This window comes from Lethenteron reissneri, chromosome 60 (genome assembly GCF_015708825.2).
Source record: "Lethenteron reissneri isolate LAM-NWPU_2019-01 chromosome 60, ASM1570882v1, whole genome shotgun sequence".
Classification (NCBI taxonomy): domain Eukaryota; kingdom Metazoa; phylum Chordata; class Hyperoartia; order Petromyzontiformes; family Petromyzontidae; genus Lethenteron; species Lethenteron reissneri.
The window spans coordinates 3812410-3824572 of NC_083838.1; the positions used below are offsets into that span (position 1 = coordinate 3812410).

General features: G+C 45.6%; 1 protein-coding gene across 1 annotated transcript; it reads right to left on the reverse strand.

Annotated features, from left to right (window-relative positions):
* Positions 1-1249: 1249 nt before the first annotated feature.
* LOC133357996 (ras-related protein Rab-2A-like) lies at positions 1250-12071 on the reverse strand. The gene is made up of 8 exons (XM_061576256.1): positions 11854-12071; positions 9626-9697; positions 8380-8447; positions 7287-7369; positions 5161-5253; positions 3855-3966; positions 3115-3183; positions 1250-2052 (listed from the first exon to the last, which is right to left on the reverse strand). The coding sequence occupies exons 1-8, from the start codon at positions 11897-11899 to the stop codon at positions 1957-1959; spliced, it is 639 nt and encodes a 212-aa protein (XP_061432240.1). The 5' UTR covers positions 11900-12071; the 3' UTR covers positions 1250-1956.
* Positions 12072-12163: the final 92 nt, after the last annotated feature.

Consider the following 12163-nt stretch of genomic DNA (forward strand, 5'->3'; position numbering starts at 1 on the left):
GGAGCAGCCTAAGCTTGCGAGCATCTCAAGACGTTTACGTTGGGGGCTGTACGAGGCTGCTTTGCACCGTCTCCGAGACAGCCGACGACGACAGAGGTTGGAACAAGTGGGCACAAATCGGAGAGGGAACCCACGCAAAATTGCCTAATGCCCACGACGTCTCTCCATCAACTTGAGCACGACATTTTAGAACTGTGTTTTATCTCTCTCTCAAATGTAGCATTCTCAGGAAGAACGTAATCAACCAGGTAGGGTGTTGACCGTTATGATATCCGACTCTCTGTTGTATTACATTACATTTCTAAGAATACTAGATTTGTGTTTCTATTTCATTTATACCTGATGATTGCTTGTGTTGCAATCGAAACGTCGAATGCTAGTATTTAATTTATTATTTTCTCTTTATACGTCACTTTACCGAAAGAACCAAAGAGTAATTTTAAAACTGCTTTGTGTTTTTGTTGTCCATCCCCTGCATCTCCAATTATCACCGTTGGATACGTACGGTGCGGAAGAAGTGCAACATACATACGTATGCATACATAGTGTCGAGTGCGCCATGTGTAAAACGTGTGAAAGCGCTGCATTTGATACCCAATGGTGAGCAGCGATAACAAGACGGTACACTTCATTTGTCACCATCATCCCACCGCATACGCGCTTGCCTACAATTTGGGGGCATAGGGATCGCTACTGTAGTGCCTTTATATGTAAAACGTGCGAGCATTGCAGCAACACGCGGTCACAACTTAACGTTTCGTGAGCCATCGCTTTAGTTGGTTACCCGGGGAAATTAATGCTTTTTTTTTTTGGCGACGCTAACGACCACTCCCTATCCACAGCTTCTGGTTCGGAAAAATTTCAATCCGGAGATACAAAACAAAAACCCCGATCCAAACCGATGCTCATGGAGACGACTATACCATGTTTTAAATCAAACAAATCTGAACAGATGTCTCGCTCAACACAAAGTCCATGCCCAAGACAGACACTTGCATGGCACTAAAAATATTCCTGTGCAAAGCAAAAATCGTAGAATTTAGAAGTTTCTAACTTTGCTCCATCTCCTTAAATCACCCTTCCCCACACTCTCCCAGCCACCTTGAGCCTAAATCCAACATTTTTGCACACAAACAAGGTCATGGGAATGTACGAAAACATAAAAAAACAAGCTTGTTACATCATTATAATTATCACCAACATTACCACCCTTATTATCAATGTCAACAAATCATAATAATCACCATCATTAACGAAAAGCATCGTGGTCTTTAATCTGCATATAATACAACAACAAAAAAACAAGCAGTGGTCAATATTCCGTCTAATGGCCAAAAGAAAACAGATGCGTCACCGCCACCTACTCAAGACTCCAACCGAACCCGACAACTTCCTGGGCAGCTCAGCTGCAGGTGACCCCCTCTCCCGCACGGAGAACACTCGCAGCGCTGTCATTTTCACAAACTCAAACCGGAGTGCAAAAACCCGTCACAGGATAACGGGAGGCGGGGAGGCGGGGAGGGGAGGGGGGGTTGGAAGGCAGAGGACAAAGGTTTAGGCAGGGAGATGTCAGCTGGGCTGTGGAGTGATGTACGGAGGGATGTGGGTGGAAGGGCAGCCAGTACTCGCAGAATACACAGCGGTGTATCGAGTGTGGTGTGTATGGGGGAAGCGGGGTTCACGTGGGGTCGACGGGGGGGGGGGGGGGAAACGGGTTTGTCACGACGCACGTAACATACACACGCACGCACCGTGACATCACGCAAAGCAAAATAGGGCAAGCGCTGCCCCTCGTGCCCGATCGCTGCCACGGTTGGGTGGGTGTCTCTCGTTCTCTGGAGTACCCTCCGCCCACCCCTCCCCACCTCCAGCACCACACGTACGCGTGACCACCAACACCGCAATCGCCGCCGCTGCCGCCGCCATCGCCACTACCGTCATCTCTCCCAGGAGGCACTAGCAGCAGCCCACGCCACCCTGGGCGCTGCCTGCTGCACCAGGAGCAGCCGAACCCACCGGTGTGTGCTGGGGCCCGATCTTAATGCCGTTCGCCTGCCAGAGAAACATACGAATGCACAGTTACGCGGAGCGTGAGGTCCCTGGTGTGGTCTTACAAACTTACATGAGTTATCATATTTTTTACTGGCAAATGAGGTTCCAATGGTGTAAATGCTTTACCCTAGCTCTCATACTCTGATGGTGCATTGTCTTTGAGTTGTGCGCCTTTTGGCGTCATCTGGTCCAACCCATGTGAGACTAGGCTCTAAAAAATACTTATCTCGGGTGTGGACCAATCAAATTCAAGGACAGTGCATATATTATCAGAGTTATGTTTTTTGTTTGCATTATGACTGCAGGTATTGTGGTCTATGCAAATATGACTCCTTGTGTAAAAAAAGGTGTCAGTTTTGTTGCCAGATAGAAGGTTAAAAAATCAATTATTACATGATTTATTTGACGACATTAATCCCCATTGGAACTTCATTTGCCAGTAGAAAATATGATCATTGGTTTTTTACCCTTCTATCTGGCAACAAAACATCTTTTTACAAGGAGTCATGTTTGCATAGACCACAATACCTGCAGCCATAATGCAAACAAAAAACATAACTCTGATAATATATGCACTGTCCTTGAAGTTGATTGGTCCACACCCGAGACAGCTTTCCTTAGAGCCTAGTCTCACATGGGTTGGACCAGATGACGCCAAAAGGCGCACTAATCCCGCCCACCCCTCTGGTCGCCGCACCTGATAGGCTCTCAGTGATGACGCCTTTACGCCCCTATTTAAGACCGAAACAGGACTTCTTCACAAATCTGTGTGAGAATAAGTATGTTGGTGCTGCATTCGTTTCAGTACATGTTAATACAATATTATATTAAGGTTGTCATGTGATTACTTAATCATGCATTTCCAAGCCACCCTTCAGTCTATACCTGTCAGCTCTGTTTGAATCATTTTTTCTCAATTTCAATGGAGTCTTGCCAAGAAGTTATTAGTTTAGCATAGAAGATTAACTTTCAAATCAAATGTTCTCGTAATCAGCGATGCTATGCACGTGCCGACAACTGTGGGCCTACGGTGTGATACAAGGCTGTTACATAGGTAAGCACCTCATTGTTGATGTCAAATACTCCTTCTTGAATTTTCTGGTAGATCTCTTTGGCTGTGTTGATGAAGGCCTATGGGCGGGGGGAGATTAAAATCAGAATAAGCATTTATTTGAATAAACGGTATGCAAACATTAAACACGTCAATCGTAAACAACACTTTTAGAAGGCATCAATGAAAATAACGTCAACCAGTGTAACGGGCCGCACAGTATTCGCTCACTCTCAAAGACAGAACGCCTCGGAGTCGCTAGCAAGAACCACAAACAAGCGAGGAGAGCCAGCAGCAACGCGGTGAGCCGATGCCAACAATATCCCAAACTCTGCGGTCCTCTACATATTAAGTTGTTTTTAGCCAATTAACCCTTTTGGCACATTTCGGCGCCGGCTAATCGTAGCGCGCGGTCGTGTCGCTAAACACTAAACGCAATTTGTTTTCAGCCAATTAACCCTTTTGGCACATTTCGGCGCCGGCTAATCATAGCGCGCGGTCGTGTCGCTAAACACTAAACGCAACTTGTTTTGAGCCAATTAACCCTTTTGCCACATTTCAGCGCTGGCTAATCGTAGCGCGCGGTCGTGTCGCTACGGCTCTCCGCAGCGAGTCACGCAGCGAACACGTCGCCGCAAGGGATGACGGCGACGAGGTGTTGTTACGCCACGAGTGAAGAGGCCTCTCCGTGAAGCGACTGCAAGGAGGAGTCTTTGCGACTTTGTCCTCCGGATGACGCCGGTGCCCTCACCTCCTCGACGTTGGCCGCAGTCTTGGCGGATGTCTCCATGAACACAAGGCCGTGCTCGCGTGCAAACGCCTCGCCCTCCTCGCGCTTCACGTCACGTCGGGACTCCAGGTCACTGCACACATGGTGGGGGGGGCATCACTTGTCTCCTCCACCTCTAATAGACCCCAGCTCCTTCACGTATATCTGTCCATTAGCCATACGACCCTTCCCTCAGCGGTATTTGGTTCAACGCATGTAAACGCATGTAAATTCTGCGGCGTTTTAGAAATTCAGTGTCTTATCACGAGTCGGGCTTGCTTGGAATAATTCCGGTTGAAGTGCCAGACGTTCACAATCAAGGACCATCTTTGTTAGGCATGGCGGTTAGTTGAATACACAACTGTATAGTACACAAAACATTGGACAAACAGACATGGGAAGGAGGTATGTATTACCTTTGTATTTATTTTGTGACTTATATTCTACACAACGATGTCAATGATCATATTGTGTTTTCTTTATCTGTAAGTCAATCTCCATCACTCCCCCCCTGTATCTGTTTCTGGAAATGTGTCTCCAACTCTACTTGTCCGTCTATCCTTGTTCATCACGCTCTCTCATATCGCTTTCTCAGCCTCTCCTGGTCTCTTATCCTCTGTCTATCCCTCTATATGATGACGCCAAAAGGCGCACACCACCATGTGAGACTAGGCTCTAAGGAAAGCTGTCTCGGGTGTGGACCAATCAACTTCAAGGACAGTGCATATATCATAAGAGTTATGTTTTTTTTTGCATTATGACTGCAGGTATTGTGGTCTATGCAAACATGACTCCTTGTAAAAAAAAAGGTGTCAGTTTTGTTGCCAGATAAAAGGGTAAAAAAACAATTATCATATTTTTTACTGGCAAATGAGGTTCCAATGGTGTCAATTCGACTTCGTCTATACTCATGTCTCTAATAAATGCCTCTCCACCACCCCCCCTTCCTGTCTCGCCTCTCCCTCTTTTCCTGTTTTACCCTCACACTCCACTCCGTCTCTCAGCCTATCTCATTTCTTTAAAATTGCTTTTAGTGTTTAGTTTGTTGTACTTCCCCTGCACTTCCGATTAGCACGGCCAGCTACATAAGGTGTGAAAGAAGTTCAACATACATATCCCTCCTATCATACCCATCTCCTCCTTCCTCTCTTTGCCAGCCTGGCTAACTCTCATCCCCTCTCTCTTCCTTCTATCAATCTCTCCCCCCGTCCCCCTCGCCCCTCATTCCTTTCTCTATCCCTGCACCTGTTCTGCCTTTCCCCTCCGCCGACAAATGTAGTGGCTGCACCTCTTGTTGCCGATGAGCATGATGATCATGTTGGAGCTCGAGTGCTGGCGAGCGTCCTCCAGCCATGTGGTCAGGTGGTTGAACGTGTCTCTCCTGACGTCAGCAGTGCGGTGGGGGGCGGGGGCAGAGGAGGGTTGCGGACGCAACAACGGAGCAGTTACCACTACCACCGGTATTTGTTCACCCAACAATCCCTATTGTCAAAAAAATACACAAAGCCGCCAAACTTTGGACAAATGTGATCACTGCACCCCCTAGTGGACACTTGGGATGGTATTTACAATCAAACTACGAAGGCAAATAGTTGCCTGGAATTTTACGAGCAGTTTACATAACGCGATTATGAAATAGCGCGCGAGATTAACTTACACTCATTTTGTTATAAATGTACTATTGTTGAAATAACGCACTCCAGAGCGTCGGTCACGGTGTATGGAACGCGCTTGCGAGCTAATTGTTAGCCAGGCAGCAAAATTCATGAGCGATACCCAAGGCGCAGTACTGACAACCACAAGCGCGGGCATCATCAGCATCTCCCTACGTGCCACTCTCCACTCCTCCCATCCACTAGCCCCAGTACACCACACTCAAGCATCTCACTACGTGTTAAAAATGTATTTTTTTTCTTTATTCTTTAATTCGGCTGTTACTATCTGCAATACATGTATGGTAGTATTGTGACTGTAATACGTATTGTAACCGGTGAAATATGTAGACGTAATAATGAGGTGTTTGATAGCATGCTCCCCATAACCCCAACTATTTCTCTTAATTTCTTATGGGAAAATTACGCTTAATTTACGCGATTTTGAGTTACGTGCCGTTTTTCAAGAACAAAACCCCACCACGTAAAACGAGAGGTAGCTTTACGACTGCCCGAGGCTCCGCGCTCTAGACGTGACGGCATGAAAATGTTTATGCCGAGCTGTCGATTAATTAGCGATGACCTCATTTTGCAGTTATTATTTGACGCAGTCCTCGACCATTTAAAAACTGCTGCAATTGTCACCCTTAATCTATGTTCGATGTTTCGGTAATTTTACCATGCATGATTGATAACAGTAATTTGTCCGAACCAAGTTTTGCTTCTGGAAATGTATTACAAATTCTGATTTTGTTTGTGCACTTTTAAAAACGCCTTCTGTAATGTGGGCGTTTTTGCCCCGATTTCTATTTGCCTCATTGTTGTACTTGCATTTCTTTCGTCATTTAGATAACCCAGGTCAAACTCTTACAAACAAGATTATCCTGGTCTATTAAGTTCTCACCGGGTTAACCAAAATAACATCAAACTCAAACCTGGCATGGTCCTCTCTAGTCCGATTCATCTCAGAAATCCGAACCGTTTATCTCGCAGTAAGCCACATCCCTCGGCAGGTCACAGCTTGGCGGACCACTCGAACAGCTGTCATGGGCTAGATGTGGCCTATGTGTCCACTGGCTAAAGAGCCCAACTGTGGTTCTATATTTGGACCTTTGGCCAACTCCATCAATGTCTATTTAATATGTGGGCTTCAGTGCACACAACACTTGTGTCGATCATGAGGCATAATAAAAGTTTTTTGGGTTAGATCGCGTTATTTATAAATGTGTCGTAACCCTCCACCACGCGACACGGCCAATCAGCAAAAATGTGTCACGTTGACAAAAGACAAAGAGTTCACTACTTATACCCCACCGGTGTGTTGAAGAGTGAAACCACAACATTTTACATTTTTGAGTACAACGTTTCGCTGGTAATTGCATCCAGCATCATCGGGCAATTCGCCAGAATTCTGGCGAATTACCAGCGAAACGTTGTACTCAAAAATTGTCGGCGTCATGGTCCAGATTAGAAAAATTACGCTGCAAATTACTGGGAATGTACGTAGCAACGTCGCCACCTACTGCGAAAAACTTGGAAGGAGCGTCCTTAAAAAGAGCCTTCTGGCACTCATGCCCACTCGCTCATTTATCATTGTCCGTTAAAAACACTGTTCCACGAACTCTGTTTTCATTGGCCAGACATGACTCCGCACCACTGCTATACCAAGTCGCCGCTGCTACTCGCAGCGACTGCGGTGCCGGAGACTATTGCGCTGAAATGGCCTTGGTGTGTAACCCAGGGCATCGAGGGCCGCGATCACCTGGTGATGTCGTAGACCAGGAGGGCCCCGGCGGCACCGCGGTAGTAGGAGCGCGTGATGGAGCGGAACGATTCCTGCCCCGCCTACACGCGGCACACGTGGGGTCACACGGCTCGTCCTCGACAGGTGCTCACTCACTAACAGCGCTCAACCGCTTTTCCAAGTAACCAAATTTCGAGGTGGTATGTCATGGTTTTGCGTAGATGCGCCGTGTTAGGGGCACCATGGTGGCGAGATGTTAACTGCCTCGCCTGGTATACGGGAGGTAGTGGTTTAGATTCCGACTGACGCCTGCTGCATATTTGGAGTTTGCATGTTCATCCCGCGGTCGCATGGATTTTTCTCCAGGTCCTCTGATTTTTCCCTCCATATTGAGAAACATGTCACGTAAGCTAAACTAGTTGAGCTATCATTTGTGATGGCCATGTTTCTTCAGAAAAAATAGCAATATAGTTCAGTGGGCCTTACTTGAAAATTATAAACAGTTTAGTTTATAGTTTAATGTAATGATTACTGTTCTTTCGGATGTGGCTGCATTTACAGATTCTCCAGAAACAGATACTAGTGTTCATACATATATGCTATGGTAACACGCATACGACTTGAAATTATAGCTCGCAAACCAAAGAGCTTGTGAGTTTTTAATTACGTATATGCATTTTCAATATTGGAGCCTCCAGAATCCGCAATCACCTTTTCACCATGAACACATGCTGCTCTGTGCCATTTATGTTCATGTAAATATATAACTAAAAACTCTCAAACTAGCGTGTTGTGAACCATACTATAAAGTTGTATGTTGTTGTCCATAGCGGAAATGCGCTTTCAGATTCGCTTCTGCGACCATCTGGAATGCTCTTCCGTTCGATATTAGAAAGTCACTGGAGCTCTGCACTTTTAAATCTATATTGAAAACACATTTCTTTAAAACTGCTTTTTGTGTTAAGTTTGTCGTCCTTCCCCCACACCTCTTGATCAACAAACACACTCGGACCACATTCAATCCTCATGCCTCTGCTGCCTAGGCCAATGGTTCCGACCCCATATTGTCCCTACTGCAGTTGTGCAACGAGTAACAACTGGCGTCACGTACCGTGTCCCATATTTGTAGTTTCACCTGCTTCCCATCAATGTTGATCATCCGTGCACCAAACTCGACTCCTGTAAACAAATAGAAAGTATTCCCCCATTTAGCCTTGCAAACCCCACAGGTGCAAGTGCTGCTAGTGAGCACCTATGCAGACTGGCACGGTGCACGAGGTGGTCCTGTGGAAAGCACTATGCACAAGTGCTGATATTGAGACAACACACCGGATACGTATTTAAGCCTCAGTAAACCTCGGGGAGGCACAGGACTGGTTCCGATGAGGTCATGAGCAAAAGGGAGATGATCGGTATCACCTGGGGTGGCAAATGCTACTCGTGTACACCATGGGCAGTGCCCACCATAGGCAGAAAGCTGAGTGTATGTACTTGCTATTTTATGTTTTTTTCCTTTCACAATGATATTATATTTCAAGCGTACCATGCTGCCCTTCTTTAACAAAATGCTCCTTGATAAGCTGCCATGGTGACCGTGCTATATCATCCATTTGTGTGATCTACGCATACATACTTCAATAAAACCAATGTTAGCATTTGCACGCTCACAGATACACTCCAATAAAAAAAGCAGAGCCAACACACACACGTGCATGTTTACACAAAAAAGTTCAGACACAGAAGAGCACACCAACAAGACAAAGATCCTCCGTATTGCCTACACAGGCTTCTGAGGCAAGTGCTATTAGTGAGCATCTATGAAAGGCCGGCACGGCGCATCTATGAAGGGGTGATGTGGCTGGTACCACACCTGGACGCCTTTGTTTACCCCGTGTTAATGTTCACACACTGCACCAGGTACTCATTTAAGGCTGAGTCTACCAAGGAGACTCGTTCAGATATTCGCCACTGACGTTGGCCGGGAGCGGGAGTCCACTTCTGACCACCTGTAATGTACCACTGTGCACTTAGCACTAAACACCACTTTACTGCTCCCAACGAAGAACACAATCACAATTTCACACACACGAAGAAGCATTCACACAGAGCAGAGAATAAACATGCATTTTCACAGGCACAGGGAAGCCAACTCGGAGAGAAGCACACACACTCATATCAGCACGCTCACATTGAACATGACAACAAATCAAACAACCATACACAGGCAGAATTACAATAATTTTCATAAACTGAAAATCACCCCCATAGCTGATCAGGCAATGCAAGTGCTCAGACACGGAACTCATGGCATGGACAGGTGGGGTTGAGTAGGGCGAGATGGGGACGGGCAGACGCACCTATGGTGAGGTCGTGCACGGGCTGGAAGCGCTTGTCTGTGAACTGCAGCAGCAGGCACGACTTCCCCACACCTGCACGTGCGTTTCGGGCAAGCGGGAGACAAGAGGGGCTGTCAGCATGTCTCCCATCATCTTTACCACCATCAGCCATAATAAATTCACTGCTCGCAACATTATCACCATCTCACATAGTTCTACGTTTTTCTGTGTGTTCTGTGTGTTGTTATAGGTTCGGTGTGGGCTCTGTGTGTGTGTGGTGAGGTTCTGTAGGTGTGTGTAGTGTGGGTTGTGTGTGTATTGTGTAGGTTTGGTGTAGGTTTTGTGTGTGGTGTGGTTCTATAGATATGTGTGGTATGGGTTCTGTGTGTGGTGTGAGTTCTATAGATGTGCATTCTATGTATGAGTGGTGTAGGCTCTATGTGTGTGTGGGTTGTGCGTGGCAGGGTTGTGTGTGTGTGCGGGTTCCATATGAGTGGTGTGGGTTGTGTGTGTGTGGTGAGGGTTCTGTGTGTGGTGCAGATTGTGTGCGGTATGGGTTGTGTGTATGTTCTCTGTGTATGCGGGATCTGCGTGTGTGTGGGTTAAATGTGTGTGTGGGTTATACGCGTGTGTCGTGTGGGTTGTGTGTACATGGGTTATACGAGTGGGTTGGTGTGTGTGTTGCATTCCAGAATCCATGCGTATGCCTATCTTGTTTGTTTTAAAAGGGCAAAGCCACCGATCTTAGCCAAATCACCTCCCTGTTCACCAACGAGCAATGGGGGGCGGTATTCATCTCTGTCGAGGGCAACGATACAGAAGTGCAAATTCCATATTCGTATGGCGGGGCCCAATTCACTTATGAACAGTGAAAGTTGCCCTTCTACAATGTGGAACTCGTGTATATATATTTTTTTACTCTGGAAGGATGATGATCTCAGAGCGACGCCCGACAAGAGCTATTTAGTCTGACCTTCAGACCGAGTCGAGCTCTCCCCTCTCACTAAAGAGCACTGCTTGGCCCGATGACAACATCACAACTATTATCATAGCCGCACTAGCATTGTCATGACCACGTTTATCGAATGGTCATATTAATGAGTTCGAATTGTACAATGATCTCGTTACTGTCATCGTAACTATTACATAGGATTGTAACTTCATTTATACATGCTATCACCACACCAGTGCACTTCATTCCTACATTATTGTGCAAGTACCTACTACCATCACGATTTTAATTACATATAAACACAACTATATTAAGCTTTAAGTCAAGATTACAACTATATTACTCGTACACAATAATCATTTGCATAGTTGTAAAGGAAATCAATAACATCAACAATTAGACAATGTCTCATTCAAGCACCCGTCTCTCCTTGCAGTGAGTGCACAATTAACATTTATGCAGCATTGATTACATATATACAAGCAAAATTAGTTTAAATTCGATTATAGATAGTTTTTTATCATGACTGCACAACACGATTACTGTAATAACGCCTATTTCTACCTCAATTATTTATGACGATTATTATAAGGGTCAGTACTATGTTACTATACGTAGAATAACTATCCTAACTACCGTAATTATGTTAAACATTACCGCCTACGTCATTACAACTCATTATTACTATGCCAAGTGTATTTTGCCTAGTAGCGTTAATATAATGGAGCAAAACCAATAAACTAGTGCCATCGTAATCATTACTATAATTGCTACACATTTCAATATAATTGAGCAAAACCAACTAGTGCCATCGTAACCATTACCATAATTGCTACACATTTTAAGTTATACTTTCCATTATAATCAACACAAAAAACTCGACGAATTCGTCAATGACAGTGGCCTTAAATTTCGATTTAAAGCTTTCGTGACTGCAGGGATTCATCTTCTTGCTTCTTTCGGTAAAGTCACGTAGAAGGGAAATAATAAAATAAGTATATTTTATTATTTCCCTTCTACGTGACTTTACCGAAAGAACCAAGTGGCCTTAAAACCAAGCAAATAAATACATAATAGGCGACGTCGGTTTTTCACCCTTTCTCTGATCAGATCGAAGCGGTTGATCGGCACATTACGGGTTATTACGACTAACTACTTACAAAGCGTAAAGGAAATAAACATCAACAACTACCGTTCACACGACACGCTGTGTATTTGTAGTTATAAGGGCTCCGTTAGTATTTAACGATGTTGATCGCCTGCCGGCCTGAGTGAGGCCTCCCGGGCCAGGCCTCACCCGTATCGCCGATGATGATGTATTTGAAGAGATAGGCGTATGACATCTCGGCTTGGCCGCAAAAACCCACGGTACAACGGACGAAACAAGAATATATGTGAACTCAACTGAAGGAAACTTACAAAAAAAATGAACTAGTAAAGGATTATCCACACAGGGCCCACACAAACCCTTGCTAGAGCTGTCGCGTCACCCGCTACTCACTGCGCATGCGCAAGGGACGACACCGGCCCCCCCCCCGAACCCCCCTCCCGAAACCCCTCCCCTACTGCGCATGCGCATCGTACGACACCAGCCCCCGTAACCCCCC

Bases quoted from the DNA above. Each gene is read 5' to 3' on its own strand.
- LOC133357996 (XM_061576256.1), bottom strand. From the start codon at position 11,899: ATGTCATACGCCTATCTCTTCAAATACATCATCATCGGCGATACGG. The intron at 9,698-11,853 runs GTGAGGCCTGGC...ACGCACGTGCAG, and splicing joins CATCATCATCGGCGATACGG to GTGTGGGGAAGTCGTGCCTG. The intron at 3,967-5,160 runs GTGCAGCCACTA...CCATGTGTGCAG, and splicing joins ATGCTCATCGGCAACAAGAG to TGACCTGGAGTCCCGACGTG.